At 44.3% G+C, this 23699-nt stretch overlaps 2 protein-coding genes and 1 long non-coding RNA gene across 3 annotated transcripts; all 3 read right to left on the bottom strand.

The window, feature by feature from the left end:
• Window positions 1-4650: 4650 nt before the first annotated feature.
• LOC129457241 (uncharacterized) lies at window positions 4651-6395 on the bottom strand. Its single transcript, XR_008649156.1, has 3 exons — window positions 6306-6395; window positions 5777-5976; window positions 4651-4723 (listed from the first exon to the last, which is right to left on the bottom strand). It is a non-coding gene; the product is annotated as an uncharacterized LOC129457241 (long non-coding RNA).
• A 2699-nt stretch (window positions 6396-9094) lies between these two features.
• Window positions 9095-17730, bottom strand: LOC117388023 (zinc finger and BTB domain-containing protein 14-like). Its single transcript, XM_033985469.2, has 10 exons — window positions 17272-17730; window positions 14523-14711; window positions 14047-14217; window positions 13403-13495; window positions 12666-12806; window positions 12346-12569; window positions 11383-11468; window positions 10242-10381; window positions 9983-10078; window positions 9095-9800 (listed from the first exon to the last, which is right to left on the bottom strand). Exons 2-10 carry the CDS (start codon window positions 14709-14711, stop codon window positions 9660-9662), a joined length of 1281 nt encoding a protein of 426 aa, XP_033841360.1. The 5' UTR covers window positions 17272-17730; the 3' UTR covers window positions 9095-9659.
• Window positions 17731-21278: 3548 nt separating this feature from the next.
• LOC129457260 (zinc finger protein 391-like) lies at window positions 21279-23464 on the bottom strand. The gene is made up of 3 exons (XM_055230314.1): window positions 23356-23464; window positions 22797-22917; window positions 21279-22552 (listed from the first exon to the last, which is right to left on the bottom strand). Exons 1-3 carry the CDS (start codon window positions 23462-23464, stop codon window positions 21436-21438), a joined length of 1347 nt encoding a protein of 448 aa, XP_055086289.1. The 3' UTR covers window positions 21279-21435.
• Between the last annotated feature and the right edge of the window lie 235 nt (window positions 23465-23699).

The following is a 23699-nucleotide window of genomic DNA, read 5'->3' on the forward strand; positions in this document are numbered from 1 at the left end:
ATGTTTGAGGCTCTTCTTGTGGCGGGGCATCTGGTTTATTTTCAAGAGGACAGGACGTTGTGCTCTGGGTTCTTCTGTGCTTCTTTCACATGGAGTTTGGGTTCATTTACATATTTACAGATAAACAAACAGAAGTACAAAACCTTCACATTCTGAGCAACTGAAAAGTCAAAGATCCAAGATGGAGGACAGGAGCTCAGACAATACTCTGCTGTAGTCTGTAGTTCTGACGAAATGTCCTGCAGTAGGGCTTTAAAGGGCCTGCACTTGATTTTTCCCAGGTATTTGAGTAAAATGTCTCTTGCCCCAGTGCTGATATATTTTATAAGCAGATTTTATTGTCTGACAATCAGAAAGTGTGTGGGTACCATGGTAGTTCCTCTGGTTGTGAAAGTGCTTATAAACTCATCATGGTGAATAATTAGGATGCTCTGAATGCACAAGTGAGGAATAACTTTGGACCGAACTGTGAAAATGAACTAGTTCTGTTTTTATGTTTTTAAGACAGTAAAAAGCAGGTGCATATACTTTAAATCTGTTCTAATTGTGATATTGTGGTGAAATGTTCAGCAGTGGGGTTTTAACCTTGTTTTGTCTCATTCACACTTGTTTCCTGCAGATTTGGCTCAAACACTGCCTCCCACTGGTACATATCAGCAGGTGTTGTGCATGAAGCTCCTCTTTAACCTCTGTCATCACTGGGCGTATCCACATGAAACAAAAACCTCAAATTTCAACATCTTCTCTGTCAGTGTAAATAAACAAAAGTCAAATGATTTTTTCATAACAGGTTCATAAAATTGTGCCATTATTCATCCCCAAAGATGTGAGGACTTTAAACCATAGGATTAATATAACAAGTTTGTTGAGCCAATCCCAAATAAATAATGAGAAGGTTCAGCATTTATGGATCTGAAGTTTGGAGATTTCTTTAAAAGCAGTGAAGCTCTCATAGAGTTATATAGAATTGTTACGTGATGATGTCACTTTCGGGTCCAACCAGAAACTTTACAGATTTGTAGCTTTGTTTTTGTTCATTAAAAGCATATGTTTAACCACAAACTGTATCAAATATATAAATAATGTAGTAATACTCTATCATAACATAAGATTACTAGTGTGTGTCACTAACGCTAAGGCTTTGATCAGTCTGTAAAGCACATTACAAGTGCAAGGAATTTTTATCATTAATATATTTTCAGTCAGCTGATGCACCTTGGACCCGGAAGTGACATCACACGAAACAACCCTATAGGCCCCTCCCCTCTGAGAATATGACACCATCACATTCTAGACTGGGAATGCAACCGATTCTTGGGTTTCAACTTCCTGTTTATGGGGGCTATTTTGAGGACATGTCATCCTTCAAACAATATAATATTTTGTTCTGTATTGTTAATTGCTATGGCAACGGTGCAAAATTTTCATCCTTGTGTCCTCCATCTTAGATTAAAACCTTTTACAGTGAGAAAGGTGACATAAAACCACCACATGCAAAAATAATCTGGGACAGAGAACAATTCACATTTCAAAGTAAAAGTTGACAGATTTTTGCATAAAATTTGAAAATGACTTTTGAGATTTTAGTGAAAGTGCAGAGGTTTAGATCACAGTGAGTCTAAAGGAAGACCAAGTCCACCCACAGACAGAGGGCTAACCACTCTGCCACAGGGCTAGCCACTCTGACATACACAGGCTAACCACTCTGCCACACACAGGCTAACCACTCTGCCACAGGGCTAACCACTCTGCCACACACAAGCTAACCACAGGGCTAACCACTCTGCCACACACAAGCTAACCACAGGGCTAACCACTCTGCCACAGGGCTAACCACTCTGCCACACACAAGCTAACCACAGGGCTAACCATTCTGCCACAGGGATAACCACTCTGCCACACAAAGGCTAACCACTCTTCCACAGGGCTAACCACTCTGCCACATACAGGCTAACCACAGGGCTAACCACTCTGCCGGTGGGTGGGTCTCAGATGCAGCTGCTCCTGCGATTGGCCGGGGACATGCAGGGGGCGTGGCTGAGCATGCTGCCTCGCCTCTGATTGGACAATGGGTTGGCATGGGCGGTGGGGCTGAGCGAGGAGCGTGACATCATCAGCAGTGGCCTCTGGGAGCCAATCAGAGAGCAGGAGAAGGAGCGCGAGCCAATCAGAGAGAAGGAGGTGTCCAGCTCCAGTTCTACGCTTTCATTGGCCGTGTCCAGCTCCTGTTCTGCGCTCTGATTGGTCACTTTCATCTCGCCATCTGTGATTGGTCTTTGGCATTTTTGGGACGGCACACGGTGGAGACTGAAGCCATGTGGCAAAGAGTACCCGAGAGAGCGTCCCATACAGGCCCCGCCCACCCACTGCTCGTGGAAGACACTGAACACCTCCCTCTCTCTCTGTCCCTCCCGCCCTTCCCTCATGCTCCCTCCTCTCCTCCACCACTTTGTTTGAGCTCCCTTGTCTCCTCTCTCCTTGTCTCCTCTCTCCTTGTCTCCTTTGTCCTCGGCTCCTTTCCACTTGCCTCCTTGCTCAGTAGTCTCCTCCCTCCTCTCCCTCACACTACCTCCTTTCCTTGTCCACCATTTTGTCAACGCTCCTTCATATCCTATCTCCTTGCCTCCTATCTCCTTGTCTCCTCTCTCCTTTAGACTGCATCCTCTTCTTGTCCACCACTTTGACTGGGTTCCTTTGTTTTCTCTCTCCTCATTTCCTAGCTCCTTCTCTTCTCCGTCCTTACCTCCTTGCTCCCTTGTCTCCTCTCTTCTCTCCCTCACACTTCCTCCTTTCCTTGTCCACCATTTTGTTTGCGCTCCCTTGCCTCCTGTCTCGTTGTCTCCTCTCTCCTTCAAGCTGCATCCTCTCCTCGTCCACCACTTTGCTTGAGCTCCTTCGTTTCCTCCCTCCTTGTCTCTTCCCTCCTTGCCACCTCCCTCCTGACATCCTTGCTCCCTTATCTCCTCTCTCTTTTCCTTAACGCTACCACCTTTCCTAGGTGGCCATTTTGTGTCACTGTGAATGTCTCCGTTCACTCTCTCCCATAGTTCTGCTGTGGTGTTGTGGTTTTGCCGGCTCTGGTCTGGAGACTGGGCAAGTTTTTGGGACAGGATTCTGGTCTGGCTTCTGGTCCAGTCTTCGGTACGGTCTCTAGTCTGGTCTCTGGTTGGGTCTCTGGTCTGGTCCCCGGTCCGGTCTCTGGTTCGGTCTCTGGTCTGGTGCAGGTCTATCACAGTGGAGTATATATCTTGTAGCTTGATGACTTTGGTTTTCTTGTCGCGGTTCTCATGCAGGACAGCGTTAGCACAAAGGAACAAGAAGATGCCGACGCCCATCACCAGAGGCCCGAAAACCTTGAGCCGGTCTGAGTCCAGGAACCTGCACAGAACCAGGATAGAACCAGGCCAGAACCAGACCAGAACCGGGTCAGAACCAAGTCAGTACTCAAATAAATAAACCAACCACAATTCATTCAGTACTTATCACTGCAGAACAAGAGAAGAAACTAAAACACTAAACTAGGACTAAACCAAGACTGAACCAGGACTGACCCAGGACTAAAACAAGATTAATCCAGGTCTAAACCAGGACTAAACCAGGACTAAACAAGGACCAAACCAGGTCTAAACCAGGACTAAACCAAAACTAGACCAGGACTAAACCAGGACTAAACCAAGACTGAACCAGGACTGACCCAGGACTAAAACAAGATTAATCCAGGTCTAAACCAGGACTAAACCAGGACTAAACAAGGACCAAACCAGGTCTAAACCAGGACTAAACCAAAACTAGACCAGGACTAAACCAGGACTAAACCAAGGCTAAACCAGGACTGAACCTGGACAAAAAAAAGGCTGAACAAGGACTAAACCCAGACTAACCCAGGGTAAACCAGGACTAACCTAGAACAAACCTAGGACTAAAACAGTACTAAATCAGGATTGAACCAGGACTAAACCAAGGATGAACCAGGACTAACCAGGACTAAACCAGGTCTAAACCAGGACTTAACCAGCATTGAACCTAGACTAAACCTGGACTAAACCAAGAATGAACCAGGAATAAACCAGGACTGAATTGGGATTAAACCAGAAGTGAACAAGGACTAACCCAGGACTAAACCGAGATTAGACCAGGACTAAACCAAAACTGAAACAGGACTAACCAGGACTAAACCAGGTCTCAACCAGGACTGAATCAGGACTGACCCAGGCCTGAACCAAGAGTAAACCAGAAAAAACAGGACTTAGCCTGGACTAAACCAAGACTAAATGATTACTAAACCCGGACTAAACCCGGACTAAACCCGGACTAAACCCGGACTAAACCCAGACTAAACCAGGTCTAACACTAGAACAAAACCAGAACTGAACCAGGACTAAACCGGGACTAACCTTTGCAGAAGGGCCTGAATGAGGCTGAGTGAGGAGTTGTGAGAGGAGTTGAACCCTTCAACGAGTTCCACCTGAAACAAAAACATAAGAAATGGTAGGGCATCCAACACACAGGGAGAGGGTGAGAGGGCATATGACTGACCTGTGTGGCTGCAGAGGAGTTGTTTACGCCCCCTGATGGTCGCTCCTTGAATAGCAGGTCCTGGGGGCAGTACCCAACAGCCGCTAGGACTCCACCCACCATCAGGATCAGGAGCCCGAGGACCGCCACCAGACCCGAGACCGAGCAGACCTGGATCCGCCCAGGGACCACCACCACCTCCTGTCTCCTACAGGGTGGCATGGGTGAATGAGACTACAAACATGGACGACTAAGGACTACAACTGAATTAAATTAGGATTAAACCAGGACTAAACCAGTAATACAAAAAGACTACAATAGGACAAAACCAGGACTAAACACGGACCACAACAGGACTGAACAAGGACTAATCCACTGTACCTGGACCAAAACAAGGACTGAATCAGGCCAATAAACATGGACAACTACAGCTAGACTACAAATGGACTAAACCAGGACTAAACCAGGACTTAACCAGGACTAAACCAAGACTAAACCTGGACTAAACCTGAACTACAACAGGACTAAACCAGGACTAAACCAGGACTAAACCAGGACTACAAGTCGGTTAAACCAGAACTACAACTGAACTAAACCAGAACTAAACTGCAACGTACTGGACTGCAACGTGACTAAAACAGGACTAAACATGGAATAAAACAGGATTAAACCAGGACTGGAAGAGGAATGCAACTGGACTAAACAGGAATAAAACATGGACGATTGAGGACTACAATTGCACTAAACACATTAGTAGGAGGGGTAATGTAGCTTGTTCATCAGAGCCTTCAATGGGTGCAGTGTTCTGACTGGACCACATGTAGACTCAGGGGTGTCCAGCTGAATAACATTTGTGTCTTTGTGCAAACTGTTGAAGTTGTGGGGGTCTGGGCGCCCTCCCTCAGAACATTATAAATATAACAATCCACTTTTACAGTCATTTAGTGAACTTTTGGTGACCCTTTGAGGTGTCCTGGCTAAAATATTTTTGGTAATTACTCAAATAATGATTAAAAATGACTCCTTTTTATGTTGAACCAGCTGAGAGCATTACAGTGTTAATCATGGACTGCTCCTTTTAAATAATAAACAGTTTTTACTGTGACACATCTGTAAAAAAAAATCTTTTAGTTGTTTATCCAGTGTGAACAGATGAAAGCAGAGCTTTATCACAGCTGCTCCTCTATCAGGACAGTAAGAATAGGTTATAGGCCCCGGTCAAAACTAGATCTAAACCAGGTCTAAATCCAATCTTTAGTACCTCTTCTTTCGGGGCTTCTTGGGTTTGACTCGGGGTTTGGAACGGAGTGAGTCTTGGCGGCGTGCGTTGATTCGCAGCAGTCCTCCTGTTGCTATCATCGTCACGGCAACAGGTCACCGGCAGGTTCCACTCCCTTGCAGGTGACGCCGCCCCCTGACAGGTGACTCCGCCCCCAGGCTCACCTGGACTCAGCCCCCGATCTGCAGCAGAGGAACAGTTCATAAGAAGTTTGTTACACCTGGAGCTGTAAGAACAAAGTGACATCACATTATTTCTGTCAGTCTGCCCCAGGGCACCTGTGGCTACAGGAGTGTCACTACAAAGTGTGAAGGGAGTAGTGCAGGAAACTGTGAAGTGACTTTGGGTGTCTTAAAAAGTATCATCATTACTGTTAAAGGATCAGACCCAGAGGAGCCGGACTGATCCCACATCTGATCCAAAACCAGTGAAACAGCTGTATTTTAGGAGCAGCCCCACTCTCCTCATGAGACCAGAGCCCCTGTCCCCTCTACGGCCCCTAGTCACTTACCCTCAGAGAGCCTCCATCCCACTGCAGCCTCCTCATCATGGACCCTGCTCAGTCCTGGTTCAGCCTTGGTTCAGTCCTGCTTTAGTCCTGGTTGGCACCTAGTTTTGTCTTCCTTTAGTCGTGCTATAGTCTGGGTTTTGTCCTGGTCAGGCCTGGTTTAGTGCTGGTTTTGTCCTGCTTTAGTCCTGGTGTAGACCTGATTCAGACCTGGTTCAGTCCTGGTTCAGTCCTGGTTTAATCCTGATTTAGTCCTGGTTTAGTTCTTGTTCAGTCTTGGTTTAGTCCTGGTTTAGTCCTGGGTTAGTCCTGGTTCAGTCTTGGTTTAGTCCTAGTTCTCAGTCGTGGTTCTGTTGGTGCAGTGTCCTCAGGGTTTTCTGGGGGAATCCTCTTCAAATCCTGCAAGACTCAATTCCCGGTCTAGACCCAGATCCTGGTCTAAATCTGGTCTCGGATGATCCATGTTCCGGTCTCTGGTCTGGTCTCTGGTCCGGTTTAGGTCCGGTTTAAATCCGGTGATGGTTTATGTGTTGTTTGTGGGAGTGAAACAGTCGAATATCGCTGTTACCACGGAAACAAGGCGACGATGAGCCAAGGACTGCAGCAAGGGAACTAGGAGAGGAAGTGAGGGAGGAGGGAAGAAGGGATAGAGAGGGAGGAGAAGAAACAAGAGGAGGGGAGAATAGAAGAGGGTGGGAAAGGAAAAGAGGGAGAGAGAGGAGAAAAAGGGGGAGGGAGGAAGAGGGTGAGAAAGAGAGAGAGAGAGAGGGAAAGGGAGGAAGAGGAAGGGAGGGGAAGAGAGCGGAGAGAGAGAGAAGAGGAAGAGAGAGTTAAGGAGAGAAAGAAGAGGGAGAGCTGAGGAGAGAAGGAGAGAGCAGAGAGAGAGAGAAGAGGGTGAGAAAGCAGAGGAGGGTGAGAGTAGAAGAGAGAAAGAGAGCAGAGGAGAGGGAGCAGAGGAGGGAGAGAGTAGAGGAGAGAGAGAGCAGAGGAGGGAGAGAGCAGAGAGAGAAAGAGGAGAGAGAAAAGAGGGAGAGAGAGCAAAGGAGAGAGGAGCAACAAACATGTGTGAAACAGATTTTAAATATTTAATTCAAAATAAATCAAAATCTTTAAGTAAATTTTAACTTGGCCCCACCAATAGGCCACAAGAGAAAAGACAGATTTTCAAAAAATTATTTTAATTTAATTTTAATTTAATCTGAATTTGAATGAGATTGAGATGATGATCAGGGCTGAGTTTGTGTGTTTTTAAGGTGTACACAGGAAGATACTTTTTGATTCAAAGTCTGTATTTTTTACAGTACATTTTATATAGAAATCCATTTAGGCTCTAATTTAAAACCCCAGTGTTTTTGGCCAAACAAGAGACTAAATAAAAGCCTGTTGGTTTTTTTTTTCATTTTTTTTTTCATTTTGGGTGAAATTTGTATTTTGCATTTGACCCATCCTTCATTGCAGCTGGCACAGCTTCTCAGGATCAGCGAGCCTCACAGTGCTGCGCTCAGGGACCCCTCTCCAGATCTTGAGCTGGAGAGGGGTCAGGACGACCTCAACTGGAGGATTTGATCTACTGTGCATGTTTTGGGTTGATGGGGGAAACCGGAGTACCCAGGGGAAACCCAGCCAGACATAGATAGAACATGCAAACTCCACATAGACACAGAGAGAACATGCAAACTCCACACAGACACAGAGAGAACTTACAAACTGCACACACAGAGAGAACATACAAACTCCACACAGACACAGGGAGAACATACAAACTCCACACAGACACAGAGAGAACATACAAACTCCACACAGACACAGGGAGAACATACAAACTCCACACAGACACAGAGAGAACATACAAACTCCACACAGACAGAGAGAACATGCAAACTGCACACAGACACAGGGAGAACATGCAAACTCTACATAGAAAGGCCTGGGCGACCAGGAGATCGAGCCAAGCATCTTTTTGCCATGAAGCATGAGTGCTAGCCACAGAACTGTTATGGAAAGTTGTCTTTATAAAATATAAAACCTAAGAATCAATCAGTAAATAAAAAGTTAAAATCTCACATCATGTCCTAAACACAAGAGGTGGAGCTTAAGCAGAGGCCAGGGTTTGAGCCCAGCAGAGGATGTTCCACCTGCGGCAGCTGAGGAAACTCAAGCTGCCAGTCCAGATGATGGTGCAGTTTTACACTTCCATCATTGAGTCCATCCTCACCTCCTCCATCACTGTGTGGTTCGCTGGGGCCACGGCCAGGGACAGACAGATACTGAAGCGCATTGTGCGCTCTGCTGAGAAGGTGATTGGCTGCAGCCTTCCATCTATACAGGACCTGTACGTCTCCAGGACTCGGGGGCGAGCAGGCCGTATAGCAGCTGACACCTCTCACCCTGGACATGGACTATTTGAGCCACTTCCCTCTGGCAGGAGGCTACGGTCCATTGGGACCAGAACCTCTCGCCATAAGAACAGTTTCTTCCCCTCAGCCGTTTGTCTCATGAACGCTTTATGATATCTGCACTAAACTGGACACTTTATAACACTGGTCACTTTAATAAGTCATGTTTGCACTGTTGTTCTGATGCTGCTGTTGTATATATTTTCTCCCTTTAAGTATTTCATTTGATTTTTTTAAGCATATCTTTTTAACTTTGTGCATGCCCTTATTTGTATTTGTATTTATTCAGTGTGTTTATGTTGCACTTTTTCACCGAAGCAAGTTCCTAGTTTGTGAACTGTGTTCACAGACTATGGCAATAAAAGTCTTCTGATTCTGATTAAAACACAAAGAGGTGGAGCTTAAAACACATTTTTTAATTACTATTTACAATATCTGAAATTTTATTTACAAAAATCACAGTCACAAAGTTACAGCTCTAACAGAAACAGAAAACAACACTTCTGTCAAAGTTTGAACATAATTTAGTGTAACATTTTTTATAAAGAATTTAAAACTAAATCAGGACTAAACCAGGACTAAACCAGGACTAAACCAGGACTAAACCAGGACTAAACCAGGACTAAACCAGGACTAAACCAGGACTAAACCAGGACTAAACCAGGACTAAACCAGGTCCAAGTTTCAATCTTCATTTATAATAAACAGTTTGTTCAGTTCAGTTTTGTTTATCATTTTGATGAAAATTAAAAAAGTGAAGGGGCAGAGTCAAAGCAGACTGCCCATGGAGGTCTGGTCTCTCTGGTCTCTCTGGTGTCTCTGGTGTCTCTGGTGTCTCTGGTGTCTCTGGTGTCTCTGGTGTCTCTGGTGTCTCTGGTGTCTCTGGTGTCTCTGGTGTCTCTGGTGTCTCTGGTGTCTCTGGTGTCTCTGGTCTCTCGTCTCTGGTCTCTCGTCTCTGGTCTCAGGAGCAGGCGATACTCTCCAGATGTTGTTCGAGTTGGGACTCCTCGGCGGCTAAGGCGGCGGCTTGTAGTTCGTCTCCATGAACAGACAGTTTCCTGTCGCTGTGCATGTTGTTTTCGTGACGCTTCAGGTCAGACGCCTGTACAGACACGTGAATGTGTCAATTATATAAATATACTGCAAGTAAACTAATGTCTGACTGTCACTTCCAGTATCATAGTGCTATGCTACTGGCAGTATAGTACTGGTAGTATGTATAGCACTATAGTACTGGTAGTATTTATAGTACTGGTAATATTCATAGTACTGTAGTCGTTGTACCTTGGCGAAGGCCTTGGAGCAAGAATTACAGACGAAGGGTTTCTCTCCTCTGTGTCGTCGCTCGTGATCCTTCAGATGAGACTTATGTTTGAATGCCTGAAAAGAATCAGAGTCAGACCAGGTCTAAACCAGGACTAGAGCAGAACTAAACCAAGACTAAACCAGGTCTAAACCAGGTCTAAAGCAGGTCTAAAGCAGGACTACACCAGGTCTACATCAGGACTACACCAGGTCTACATCAGGTCTACATCAGGACTACCTTGTCACACATTTGGCAGGCAAAGGGCCTCTCGTTGCTGTGGACTCTCTCATGTTTCTTCAGGTCTGGAGCTCGAATAAATGACTTCCCACAAACGTCACATCTGTATGGCTTAAAGCCAGTGTGGATCTTTAAGTGCTCTGGGGACAGAGTCAGAAACCAAGTCAGAACCAGGACTAAACCAGGAACAGAACAGGTCAGAATCACACATGCACAGCTTATCAGATGTTTCACTTTCTGTTTGATTTTTACTGGGATTAAAGTCTGTGTGGGTGTGTGTGTGTGGGGCGAGGGTTAGGAGTACAGGTGTATTTAAATGTAACTGAAGGACGTACCGAGAATATGTATTCAGAAGACTCATTTTGCGTAACTGTATTCTGGTTATTTTCTCATTTGGTAGTATTCAGAATAAAGTTACTTTTCTAAAATCAAAGGAATACATTCCAGTACTTAATCACACAATTTAGGGTTCAAACTGCAAAATATTAGTGAGAAAAATAGAAAACGCTGCTCGTGTAGTGAACCATGCGAGATCTTTCCTCTCATTAGTGATTAATAAAAGCAGAACAAACTGTGATTCAGACATGAAGACATAATGTTGCATTTTTACTCTATAATTTAAATGTAAGTCTGTGTGCAAATATTCTAAGTATTCAGAATATAGTACTCCAGTATTCAAAATAAAGTACTCCAGTATCCAGAATACAGTAGTCCAGTATTCAGAATAAAGTACTCTGATTGGCCCATGTAATGGAATACATTTAAATGCAGGTGTTCAGTATTCTGTAAATAAATACATTTTCAAAATATTCTTCCCATCAGTGACTGCAGGTGTATTTTAGTCCAGATCTCAGGCACCTGTATCTGTAAGGCTCAGGTGTGGCTGTAGAGTTTAGGGGTACAAGTGTATGACAGGTGTATGACGGGTGTATGACGGGTGTATGGCAGGTGTATGGCAGGTGTATGATGGGTGTATGACAGGTGTATTCTGTACAGGTGTATGGCAGGTGTATGACAGGTGCATTCTGTACAGGTGTATGGCAGGTGTATGACAGGTGCATCACAGGTGTATTCTGTACAGGTGTATGGCAGGTGTATGACAGGTGTATGGCAGGTGTATTCTGTACAGGGGTATGTGTACCTTTGAGGTGTGCGTGTGTGGTGAAGGCCTTGGTGCAGATCTCACAGCCAAACGGTCGTTCTGCAGAGTGAAGCTTCTCATGTTTCCTGAAACATACAGACAGGTGAGACGGGTGTGACAGGACAGACAGATGAGGCAGGTGAGAGATGGGTGAAAGACAGATGATAGACAGGCGCAGACAGGTTGCAACCGGTGTGTATCAGACATAAAGAAGTGACCACTGAACTTAATCCTGCAGCTCTGTCATTACCATATTTGGCACTGACAGGTATAATGACAGGTATAATGACAGGTATAATGACAGGTGTATGACAGGTGTATGACAGGTGTATGACAGGTGTATGACAGGTGTATGACAGGTGTATGACCGGTGTATGACCGGTGTATGACCGGTGTATGACCGGTGTATGACCGGTGTATGACCGGTGTATGACCGGTGTATGACCGGTGTTTTCTGTACAGGTAGATGACATAGATGTATCAGACATAAAGAAATGGGATATAGTGCCCATTGAACTTAATCCTGCAGCTCTGTCATTACCCAATTTGGCTGGTTTGTCAAACTGAGCATTCCCATACTTTGGCGCTGAAATTGCTATAGTAACCATACTTTGTACAGTTTTGAGATAGGTTGGATCAAATTGACTCTTGAGTATAAACTGTTTTACTGACAAATACTTGCTCAGGGTCTGTGAAAAATCTGTGTTTAAACCGTTAAAAAAAGGTTAGGAAACAGAGCAGAGCTGAGTAAAGGCTGACTGACAGACTTCTGTAAAAACAGAAAACTCTAATACCGTCCTTTGGGACACACGTGTGACTAAACGTTTAAAAAAGTATAATAAAAAATGCACTAAATCGAGCAATGACAAGATCTTTTGTCAACTGTTTCATATGTTTATGTCACTCCCTGTTACACCAGCTCTTACAGTCTCAAGACAGCAGCCCTGCCCCCTGCGTTCTCACCGGAGCTTGTTCTCATCGAGAAACCCCTTTCCACAGACGTGGCAGCTCAGTGCATCCCTGGCTCCGTACAGCAGGTACTCCAGCTTCATGTCACTGCTCCAGGCGGGCTGCTCGTCCTTCACCCCCCCGAGGTCCCCCCCAAAGCCCAAAGTCTGAGTCCCTGAGTCTGCCTCCAGCTCTTTGGCCCCGCCCTCCATGTCCACGTCTTGGTCGTAACATGCCACCTGGAGGACACATGCCAGCATTACAACTCAGACACATACACACACGCTGCTCCTGTCTGCTCCTCGGGCTCTGCTCTTGTATAGCTATAGCTTTACCTTGTGCACGTCCTCGTTAGCGAGCTCTTTCAGTATAGCCTCTTGGACTCTTAAAGCTGCAGTGGGGGATTTATCCAGCTCCTGATTGGACGAGGACTCTACGAGGTCATCAGAGGGTGGGTCATCATGATCCCCCAGCACCTGTCAATCATACAGGTTTCAAACTTACTGTTGAGTAAAAGACAAGTTATTTTGTGTTTTTTATGTACTATGTCTTTCAATTTCAAATCTTCAATTCAGATGTTTTATGTACTTATTTTACATGTGTTACTATTATGAATTAGTTGTGCCATAATTGCTGCTAGCTGGACCCTCCTCCAAATCTGGTTAGAATCACGGTCAGTAGTACCTAGCTGGAGATATGTGGGGAGGACCTATAGACTGTGTAAAGACGTGGACTAAGGAAGTGTGACGTCGCCAACAGGGTTTGGCTCCAAATGAAGCTCATTGAGGCTAGCCATTATAGCTCCTGAGTGCTCTGTTATTAATGTTCATATCTTGAAATCAGGGACAAAATTGTGAAATATCATCTAGAGTGGGTTAAAACAAATATTTTAAGACCAAAATGACAAGCCTGACAGCAGCAGTTACAGAGAGAGGGGCAATGTTTTTTCAATAGAAAGTTAACTGGATCCAGAGTCAATGAAGACAAATTGCACCAATGCTCACTTCCTGTTTGGAACGTGTCAGGTAGCAGGTTAGCTATGTCCATACATATTTACAGTCTGTGGGAGTACCTCTGCGTCAGGGGGCAGCTGGGCCTCTGGCGGGAGCGCCAACTTCACAATGTCGTATGGAAACTTGTCCTTTTCTTCTGAGACGTCACGTTTCTGAAAAACAAAAATCAGGAACATAGTTTTTTACGTTTGTTTAGTTTTGACTTGGTTTGGTGGGATTGTACCTGTACTAGGCTAACTAACTTGTGATTAAAATTTTATGTGTGAGATACTTCCAACTACACCAGCTCTTTCTGTTCTGATAGTGTTCAGCTCAGATTAAGTCTAACTTGAGTAACAGCTTTAGACAGAGTAGTGCTTTCACTTACGTAGAAGTGTAAGTAAGAGACACTTTGGCTCCATCTTGTGGTTAATTCTACATACTGCAGAAGTGCCGAGTAAGTCAATGAGAAATCAGAATATTTGATTTAAATGAATATTAAAAAAAAAAAAAACAACTATAAGGATGACACATGTGAAAAGTAATAGTAGAAAACAGAAACTTCTGATAATCATAAAGAGGTTATCAAGTGTCATTTTTGATCAAAGTGTTAAGGCGTTGAAACATGCCAAAAACCCCCCCAAAAAAACAGAAGATCTGAAGACAGGGGATAATAGCTCTGGCAGTGTGAGCATTAAAGGGTACAGGGTTAAAGGGGAGATACCTGAGAACAGAGCTTGTCTAAGAAACGGATGCCGAGGATCTGTCCTGATGACATCATTAGGTTAACATCTTTCTTCTTGACGCTGATTCGAGCCGTGTACATGTAGTTCAACACCTCCTCAAAGATGTCTGAGCGAATGAAGTCTATTTCAATCACTGATGAGTTATCCACCTGCAAACACAGTGGCAGAGTGGTTATCCTGTCTCCTTTCAAGGAGGAGGTTGTGGGTTAGACTCCTGATCTCTCTGAGTGGAGTGTGCGGTCCTCCTTGTATTACTGTGACAGAGTGGTTATTCTGTATCCTCCTCTCAGTGAGGAGCTTGTGGTTTAGGGTCTGAGTATGTTGCTCAGAATCAGAAGACTTTTATTGCCATTGTCAGTGAACACAACTCACAAACTAGGAACTTTCTTTGGTGATAAAGTACAATATAAAACACTGAATACACAACACAGAGGTTGTGGGTTAGACTCCATACCTCGTGTTTCTTGAAGAGTTTCTTAAAGTAGTTGGAGCACGCTGCCAGCACACACCGGTGAGCTCTGAACTTGACATCCTCCACCACCACAGCAATGTCACAGTGCTCTCCCTCCAGGCGCTGCTCATTGAGGAGCTTCAGAAACACGCTCTTGTGCTCCTCATCCACATATTTCACCGTCTCACACATCTGTACCAGAATAAAAGCAGCATTAGATGCAACAGCAGCTCATCACCATGGCAACACAGCTGCAAATACGTAGTACTTTGCAGTGCCATCATGCTGGAGGTGTTTTACATGTGTTCTACATGTACCTCTACGGTGGAATGTTCAGTAGTTACCATGGTGACACAACGCACACATTAGCAAACACTGTCCAAAAAGTTTAAATATTTTGAAAACTCAAGAGAAAATACAAAAGTGATTTAAACAACACATTTTCAGGAGCCTGTGATCAATCCGAGTGTTCATGGTCCTGTTTAGGAGATTGATTTTACACAAAAAGGTGAGAGTGACTAACTGAAAAACTGTTGGCTAATGTTAGCTAGTTTGTGACAGTAATGTTATTTGAGAGGGACTTGTTGAACAGTAAAGCAGCTCACCTGTAATAGCTCAGCTAGGTCTGTTCTTTATGGTCTTAAAATAGCAATCAGATAGAGCAGTGCCTCAAGTTAGCTTCAAACCACTAGAGAATGTTGATGACATCAACTGTAAACTATGAATTCAAATCTATTCACATACTCCCTCACAGAGGCTTAGACATACCAGTAGTACTCACATGACAAAAACGTCTTATAATCAGATGAAGGCAGTATCTACCCGTCTGATTTTGGTCACAAAGTTTGGCTTTTGCCGTACACTTTTTACTCATTTATGAGAAAAAAAAAGTTGTACTTTATTGTTAACTGACCCTAACTCTTGGTATCATTGTTGACCTCGTGTTTTTTATTGATTCAAATCTGAGTACAAACTCTTCAAACTACTATACTGTCACAATTGTACTTTACTGTATAACTGAAACGGAAATAAATTTTATTCTAATTTACAAATATATATTTTTTAAACATATGACAATTATGTAGTGATTTATTTTTACTTGTCACAATGAACCCGCTGTAAATAAACACATTCATAAATGGCATTTGTTTAAAAATATCTGATTTATTGATAATTATTATTTCGATCTTGTTCATTATTTCACTAAACGTAAAGTCGCTGGTTCTCTGCTGTTTGGCTCAAAGGCACAAACTCCGCTCTGTCTCGTGCACGGTCCAGGAGCTGCGTGCACACCCAGCCGCGCGCACCTCAGACCCCCGCGGACACGCGCTCTAGTGCGCGTGCATGTGGATCTTTCAAACTCGCACCGGGGTCTGGACCAGAGATCGGACCTCCAGAGACCCTGCGGCTCGGAGCGTGTTCCAACCGGGCTGAAACGAGCTGAACCGGGCCAGAGCGCAAAGAGGACCGGCTCAGGGCGCACGGACGAGCCGGATTTAGGAGCAGACAGACGGGTCAAACTGCCTGCCTTTGTCCTTCTGTGCGTTTATTTTACCAAGGTTTAAATGTTTGTGAACAGACTTGTTTGGGCCAGGACCAGGACCAGCACCAGGCATCAGAGGGAACAGTCTGACTCCAGCTCATGTGCGCGTCTGGATTTATGGAAATATCCACTGGAGCTTTGTGTTTGGTGCGTCATGACGTACTCGTCATCTGCCGCAGCTTTGGGCCTAAATGCCCAGAAAACGCGACATAAAAACGTATTTCAGTTAAACATCAGCGGTAAATGACCCAAATCTGTGCGTAAATGCGTAAATGTGTAAATGTGACAGGAGCAGAGGATGACAGCAGCCGTAAAGTTAGCGCGGCGCAGACAGGACTAAACGTCCTTCCACTGGACAAACGAGGATTTAACACAAAAACACAGTTTAATAAGTGAGTTTAGAGCCCGTAGAGCTGTGTCCGGGCGCAGACAGAGGAGTTCACAGGAGTTTAGTCTGAACACAGCGCCGTGTTTTTAGCCTTAGGAGCTAAACAGGCTAAAAGTTATGCTAACGCTGTTCATTGAAAAAACACAATTATGTGACTGTAAAACGGACAATGGGATACATTATTCAAATAAAGAGCGACAGAAATTTTAAAATACTCCAAACTATAGTCACATTTGTACAAACTGTGTTTTAGTTGTGTTCTGTGCTGTATTTTGGAGAATTCATTTTTTTTGTTGAAATGGCGGAGTTTGGTCCTGGTTCTGTGCACGAGCTTCGCTTTGACTTAAGCTTGGATTTGGTACATTTATGAATGCATAATTCAGATTTAGTGTAAAACTGTGCTGAGGGTCGTGGTTCGGTTTGGATGAGATGGACATATCTGCAGAGATGTGTATAAGGCCTTATTTGTGCAGAACTGAAGGCTAACTGTGGCTAAAGAAGGGCACAAAATGGCGTTAAAGCTCCGCGAAGGAAGAAGGGACCGAACATGGCGCTGGAGCGTCCCCGGAGCGCACTGCCCCGGCGGAGAGCGCGGAACACGGAGCCTCAGTGCGCGGAGCTTCAGTGCACGGAGCCTCAGTGCGCGGAGGGAGCGAGCAGCAGACCGGGGACAGGCGCGGGCCCGGGCGCACGGACGAGCCGCGGCCCGGAGCCTCGAGTGCGCGCAGACCGGGGCCGAGCACTGCAGCGGGGCCGAGGAGGGAGCGCGGGCCCGGCACCGCATCGGAGAGCGCGAGCACCGGGACAGACCGGGGGCTTACCGTGGCACGGCTCGGTCCGGTCCAGGTCGGCGCTGGATCAGGTTAAACCAGGTTTAAAGTGGACGAGGACGAGCAGCGGCAGCGCGCAGGCAGCGGGCCAAACAGCAATACACGCGGAGGAGGCCAGTGCGCATGCGCCTCACACAAGTTACAATAAATAGAAGACCCTGCAAAAGACCCTGCAAATAAAAGTACTCCCTCCCAACCAGGGCCGGTCTTAGCCTTTAGTGGGCCCTAAGCAGACTTCACCTTGAGGGTCCTCACCACATCAGCAACACCAACCGAACTCAACTATTGATGGCACAAATCCCACATTGCATCTTGATACTGTGCGTATTCTACAGATGTATACTTATTACCGGCTGTATAACACACAATACAGAAAGATGCGGTCACAAGCTTTTGTATAGACATCAAGAATCTTAAGTCAGACACAATAACGGTATCAAAATAGGTGGTGCATTATAATGTGGCCCTGTTGGCTAAAGTGAGGTTGTAAAATGATTTATGATATTGATGTTTTTACAAGAGCAAGTTGTTTAAACTAGGGATGGGACGATATATGATAATATAGCTAATTTCAATCAAAAATGTCCGCAATTGATCGCTTGTGGCATTTTTTAATAATGGTGATTATGGCACATTATAATCGCCTTTATGGCACCAAACTGCCTCATGTTTCAGGCTTCAAAACAATGTTTAGATGTTAGGGGAGGCCCTCTATCATAGCAATGAAACTAGCTCCTGTGCCTGTTCTGAATTGGGGGTGGTTCTTCATCGCCCTCAGTCACGTCGCGGCTCGTGGGCAGTGGATCTGCATCCGGATGATGCCACACATTTATATCCTCCATTCAAGAAGGTGAAGTCTGACGTGTGGAATTATTTTGGCTTTGAAACACAAGATCAGCGAGATGAGCCACCAATCTGCAGAGCCTGCCGAAAAAGAGATACGGCTCCGACAGCAAACACCGGCAACTTGCATGCACATATACGAGACCGTTCTGCTTTGTCTGACAAAGTTGAGCTGAAAATATCCATTGTAAGTAACATACCATGTGAAATAAACTACTGAATGTAGTTTGTGTTAGTTTGGATTTGTATGAATAATGATGTGTGTTTGTGTCGACTTTGCTATCGCTAGATTAACTCTAGCTAAACAGCATTTTGCACAGCTGGTGGCTGCGATGCAGCATATCCTTTATCAAATCCTTTTTCTAGAGGCTTTTTCGGGTTGGTTCATGTTTTTTTATAGTGAAGAGTTATATAATTGACACATTTATTATTCATTTATTGTTAATTTCACTTGCAGCAAAAAAACAAAGGTGATCAGACACGTGCAAACTGTACAGTAATCGATGTTTTAGTGACAGTTTTTAAAACTGTAAACCTCTGTTTAATAATTATTGTGATAATATCATTAATTGTGATTATTTTGGTCAAAATAATCGTGAGTCTAAATTTTAATACCATCCCTACTTGGGACATGGTGGCCGTCCACCACTCCATCCATCTGGACCATCCAGGGCACTGCACTCATCAGTGAACAAGACTGTTTGAAAATGTGTCTTCATGTATTTCTGGGCCCACTAGAGTCGTTTCTGCTTGTGAGCGTTGGTTAAGGGAGGATGAATCGCTCCAACTGCACCACCGCTCTCGAGCAACAAGGGGTACACTTAAACTCTACCCCCACCTGTGCTTCTACACGAGGGGTACGCTTGGACGCTGCTCCCTCCTCTGTTCTCGAGCTACAAGGGGTGGGCTCTAACACTGCCCCCACCACTACGGCCGGTGAAGGGACACGCTGCTCTAACACTGTCCCAACACTGATAACGGGCCAGGCCCTTTGGCAGGTCTCAACACTGGTGGGTTCCAGCGAACACAAGCCACGAGGGAGACCTCCTCGTGCACGACCCCACAGCCCCGCACCCACTGATCGGGTGCAGAGGCCTAGTGGTAATCGAAACTGATTGACCTCTCATTGTTCATTTTTAAGATTTGAATTGATTAAAAATAAATGTGATTTATTATTATCAAGAGGGGGATTGTTATGGCCTTGTTTACCCTAAATCTTTACTTGTATTCTTATGGATCTCTTTCACCCAACCTTTGTAACACCATCTCTTGTTTTGCACGGGTTTATGTCGTTTGTTGCATCCAGTGGCCTCGAGTCACTTGGACTAGACTAAAGTGGTACTTTTGTTCTGATGGTATAAATTCACTGTATGTTCATTTGTAGCTGAGGGCGAGACGACACTATTAGGGACAACAGCTCTTTGACACTTGTGCACAATCGATTCAATAAACCAGACTCTTTGATTCAAGACAACTTCTCTGTTGATTTTATATTTTTAAAGGTTTTACTATTAGAAATTTCACAACAGTTTCTTGCAGCTCCTTCAGATATGATTTAGTTTGTCTTTTTTTGTGTCTGTCCATTGAAATACCAGATTTTGTACTTTATTTAATGTTTTGTCAGTTACTTTTACTTGAGTAGTCGTTTTCTCAAATACTTTTCTACTCTTACTATTACTTTGTACTTCTACTTGAGTAATATTATTTTGCAGTAATGTTACTTTTACTTACATGTTCTGGATGCTCTACACCTCTGTCCACGTGTGACTAGATGAAAACTTCCAGCGTGTCATTTGTCCTTAGAGACGGGCTGAAGAACTCGGTCACACGGGAGGAGCTCAGAGTAGATCTTCCACATCGAGAGGAGCTGAGGTGGCATCTGTTCAGGATACCTCCTGGACGCCTCCTTGGAGAGGTGTTCTGAGCATGTCCCACCGGGGAAGACCCAGGACACTCTGGAGCAGGGCTGGGCAAACTACGGCCCGGGGGCCACACACGGCCCTTTGGGCTTATTACTCCGGCCGAACGTGACCAAATTGTATTAAAATAGTTAAGGCTAAACCTTGTTCAGTTTACCTTTCCCCTGTAATGCCAACGTTTCCCCAAAAGCTACATCAACCTTGTTTGCGTGTGTTACTCTTTTATTCTCTTATCAGCCCTTCAGCAAAAATTAGCTTATCAAAGAAAAGAAAAGTGGATAGTGAGCGCTGAGTGTTTAATACGGAGTGGACAACAAAATATTTTTTCACTGAAGTCCGATCAAAGGCTGTATGCCTAATATGCTAAGAAACTTACAGTTTTCAAAGAGTACAATGTCAGCCGTCACTTTGCTACGAAGCACGCCAACCACACTAGCAAGCAGTCAACGAAGAAACGGGCGGCTACGGCTCAGAGGCTGGCAGCCAATTTAGAGACTCAGCAACATTTTTTTCACTGGCAAACAGTGATTCAAGAGTGAAGTACCAAGGCAAGTTTTTTTTTTTTTTTGCTGGCATTCAAATTAGCAAAAGCTAGCAAGCCTTTCTGGGAAGTCGCCTTTTCAAAGAATGTATTTGGAAAATAATTTGTACAATGAGTCTTGCATATTCATGCTTTGCCACATGTTACAGGCCCATCTCTAATGTAATATATACATACATATATCCTTGCCCCTCTGTACAATTTTAGAACCCATTGTGGCCATGTGTCGAAAAGTTTGCACACCCCTGCTCTGGAGGAACTATGTCTCTCAATTGGCCTGGGAGCGCCTTGGGGTCCCACCGGAAGAGCTGGAGAAAGTGTCTGGGGTGAGGGAAGTGTGGACGTCCCTGTTTAGACTGCTGCCCCCGAGACTCTGCCACCGGATCAGCGGGAGAAAATGGATGGATAAAAAGTAACATGGTGATGTAAATATGTCATGTGTTAGCAGTTAATACTCCATAGAATTATCCTCTCTTTAAGAGAGGTGAAAGTTTCATGCACATTTTGAGTGTGTGTCAGGTGAAAAAGAGAGAGGGGGACAGAGAGAAAAAGAAAAAGAATATAATGGATATAAACTGTATACATTTCTAACTAAAAATGTAGCTGTTGGTCAACTATGGCTTCACATCACAATATTACCTAAATTGCTTTAGTTTAAAGTGGGTAGGCATTTATTTATTTTTTTAATCTTAACAGTACATTATACTATAACAATAACACAATCTCATCTTTAAACAACGGGCTTTTGTTGTAACACAAACATAGCCCAAAACCTTGTCATGCTCTGTTGAACCTATTTCTCTGCTGTGTGACTTCTGTTTTATCAGAATGCTGCTCTGGGTAAGTCGTTTATTACGGACAGGACAGCTGTAAGGTTTGTCTCTTGTGTGTTCTGATATGTTTTGTGAGATGACTCTTTTTAGTAAATGCTTTCTCACAGACAGAACAGCTGTAAGGTTTGTCTCCTGTGTGTGTTCTCATGTGATCTGTGAGAGTACTCTTTAGAGTAAATGCTTTCTCACAGACAGAGCAACTGTAAGGTTTGTCTCTTGTGTGTGTTCTTATGTGGTCTATGAGAGTACTCTTTCGAGTAAATGCTTTCTCACAGACAGAACAGCTGTAAAGTTTGTCTCCTGTGTGTGTTTTCATGTGTTTTGTGAGAGTACTCTTTAGAGTAAATGCTTTCTCACAGACAGAGCAACTGTAAGGTTTGTCTCTTGTGTGTGTTCTTATGTGGTCTATGAGAGTACTCTTTCGAGTAAATGCTTTCTCACAGACAGAACAGCTGTAAGGTTTGTCTCCTGTGTGTGTTTTCACATGTTTTGTAAGAGTACTTTTTAGAGTAAATGCTTTTTCACAAACAGAACAACTGTAAGGTTTGTCTCCCGTGTGTGTTCTCATGTGGTCTGTGAGATTACTCTTTTTAGTAAATGCTTTGTCACAGACTGAACAGCTGTAAGGTCTCTCTCTTCTGTGAACTCTAAAGTGTCTTTTAAAATTGTTTAAGCCAAATCTCGTTTTACAAACCAAGCACTGGTGTTTCTTCCTTGCAGCTCCTTCAGCTGTTCCTAACACGTCCCCATTGTCCACAGTGTCTCTGGTCTCTGGTGCAGACTTGTATTTGGGGGACAGACCTGAGTTTGGTGCAGTGGTGCTTTTGGCTCTCATCTGGACTTGGTTGTAGTGGTCTCCATCCGCCTCTGTCTCCATCTGTGCAGCTGAATAGTCAATTGGAGCACACCAGTCTTCACCACTGTCAGTGTCAGAAAAGTGCTCCGTATCTCCCTCAGTCTCGGGGTGGACATGTGTCTGTGAGCTGATGTCCTCTCCCTGTGTGTCCTCTCTGTGGACATGTGTCTGTGAGCTGCTGTCCTCTCCCTGTGTGTCCTCTCTGTGATCAGTTTCTTTTCGTTGAGGCAGTGAGGACTCTTCTGTCTTCACACAGCCATCATTGGACTCAGGGACAGACCTGAAGAAAATAAAATAAAATCTACATAAATCAAAAACAAAAAGTTTAGAACAATTGTCCTCTGAGGACAAGTCAGTCTCTGTGTCTACATAAGAATACTTTATGTATAAAACCTGCTAACCCTGTACATGGGATTCAATTAGCACTTTATACTTCTGGCTATTCTTAAATGTCCCTGAATTCAGATGTATTTCTAATCTGATCATATTTTATAATAAATCGTGTTGAAAGTGATGGGACTCACATGTGCAGCTCCTCTTCCTCCTGTTTGATGTGCTCTTCTTCTGGTTCCTCTTTAATCTGTGGAGCCTCTGGGATTTCTTCTTTCAGAGTGAGACCAGGACTAAGAGGGGACATGTGGACACCTGCAGGAGACAATGGGCAAACAAAGATGACAATTACACAAACACAAACATACATATTATTTGTTATGAAGTTGTCCATTTAGTCCAAATCCAAACGTTTTGAGATCAGGATTGTGTCGTCACACAGAATATTCAGTTCCCCTAATGTTAAACCAATGGATGTTTGAAGATGCTAAATACAAACCTTAGCGTTCATTCAAAAGTGTTCACATACTATAATGTGATGGATGTGTTTAGCAGCAGCTTATCGGGCTGTTACACGGCTCTTTTATACTTGTATTGTTGTTGCTAATGCGTGTCTATGGACGTACGGCACATTTGTGTTGTTTTTAACTTCCCGAGCTCTAAAGTTCTACAAGTTCTGTTCATATAGACTTTGCTTTTTGTCCTCATTTCACAGAGACGCTTTAACACGTGGCTTGGACACATTAGACTTACCGGCTCTGGACAGAACGACTCTCGGGCTCAGAGTCGAGTCACATTTGTCTTCAGCAGCCGCAGTCAGACGCTCCTCCACCAAAGCTCTCAGATTTTGGCCTGTGGACATTTTACAAACCGTTTGGTTTGGTCACTTTCTTCTGTTTTCTCTCTCTTTTCCCTCCTAGCTGGTTGTCTTGGTAAAAACTCGCTCCTTCGGCGCTACTCGCTGTGGCCGCGTGGCGTGTTGCTGCCGCACACTGGTCGCCCGTGGTACTGCAGTAGAGGGACGTTTAGATCAACTGGAAATAGTCAAATTATTATTGATATAGACAAAACCACGTCCATTATTGTACTATATTGTG

Source organism: Periophthalmus magnuspinnatus, chromosome 20, assembly GCF_009829125.3.
Source record: "Periophthalmus magnuspinnatus isolate fPerMag1 chromosome 20, fPerMag1.2.pri, whole genome shotgun sequence".
In the NCBI taxonomy this organism is placed as follows: domain Eukaryota; kingdom Metazoa; phylum Chordata; class Actinopteri; order Gobiiformes; family Gobiidae; genus Periophthalmus; species Periophthalmus magnuspinnatus.

What these genes read in the sequence shown, in the direction of transcription:
- LOC117388023 (XM_033985469.2), bottom strand. Translation starts at nt 14,711, where the DNA reads ATGTGTGAGACGGTGAAATATGTGGATGAGGAGCACAAGAGCGTGTTT. An exon ending in AGCTGCCCCCTGACGCAGAG is followed by an intron (nt 12,807 to 13,402) that starts GTACTCCCACAG and finishes TATGATTGACAG; the next exon opens with GTGCTGGGGGATCATGATGA. An exon ending in CTCGATGAGAACAAGCTCCG is followed by an intron (nt 11,469 to 12,345) that starts GTGAGAACGCAG and finishes TGTATGTTTCAG; the next exon opens with GAAACATGAGAAGCTTCACT.
- LOC129457260 (XM_055230314.1), bottom strand. Translation starts at nt 23,464, where the DNA reads ATGTCCACAGGCCAAAATCTGAGAGCTTTGGTGGAGGAGCGTCTGACT. An exon ending in AGTCGTTCTGTCCAGAGCCG is followed by an intron (nt 22,918 to 23,355) that starts GTAAGTCTAATG and finishes TGTCTCCTGCAG; the next exon opens with GTGTCCACATGTCCCCTCTT. An exon ending in GAGGAAGAGGAGCTGCACAT is followed by an intron (nt 22,553 to 22,796) that starts GTGAGTCCCATC and finishes TATTTTCTTCAG; the next exon opens with GTCTGTCCCTGAGTCCAATG.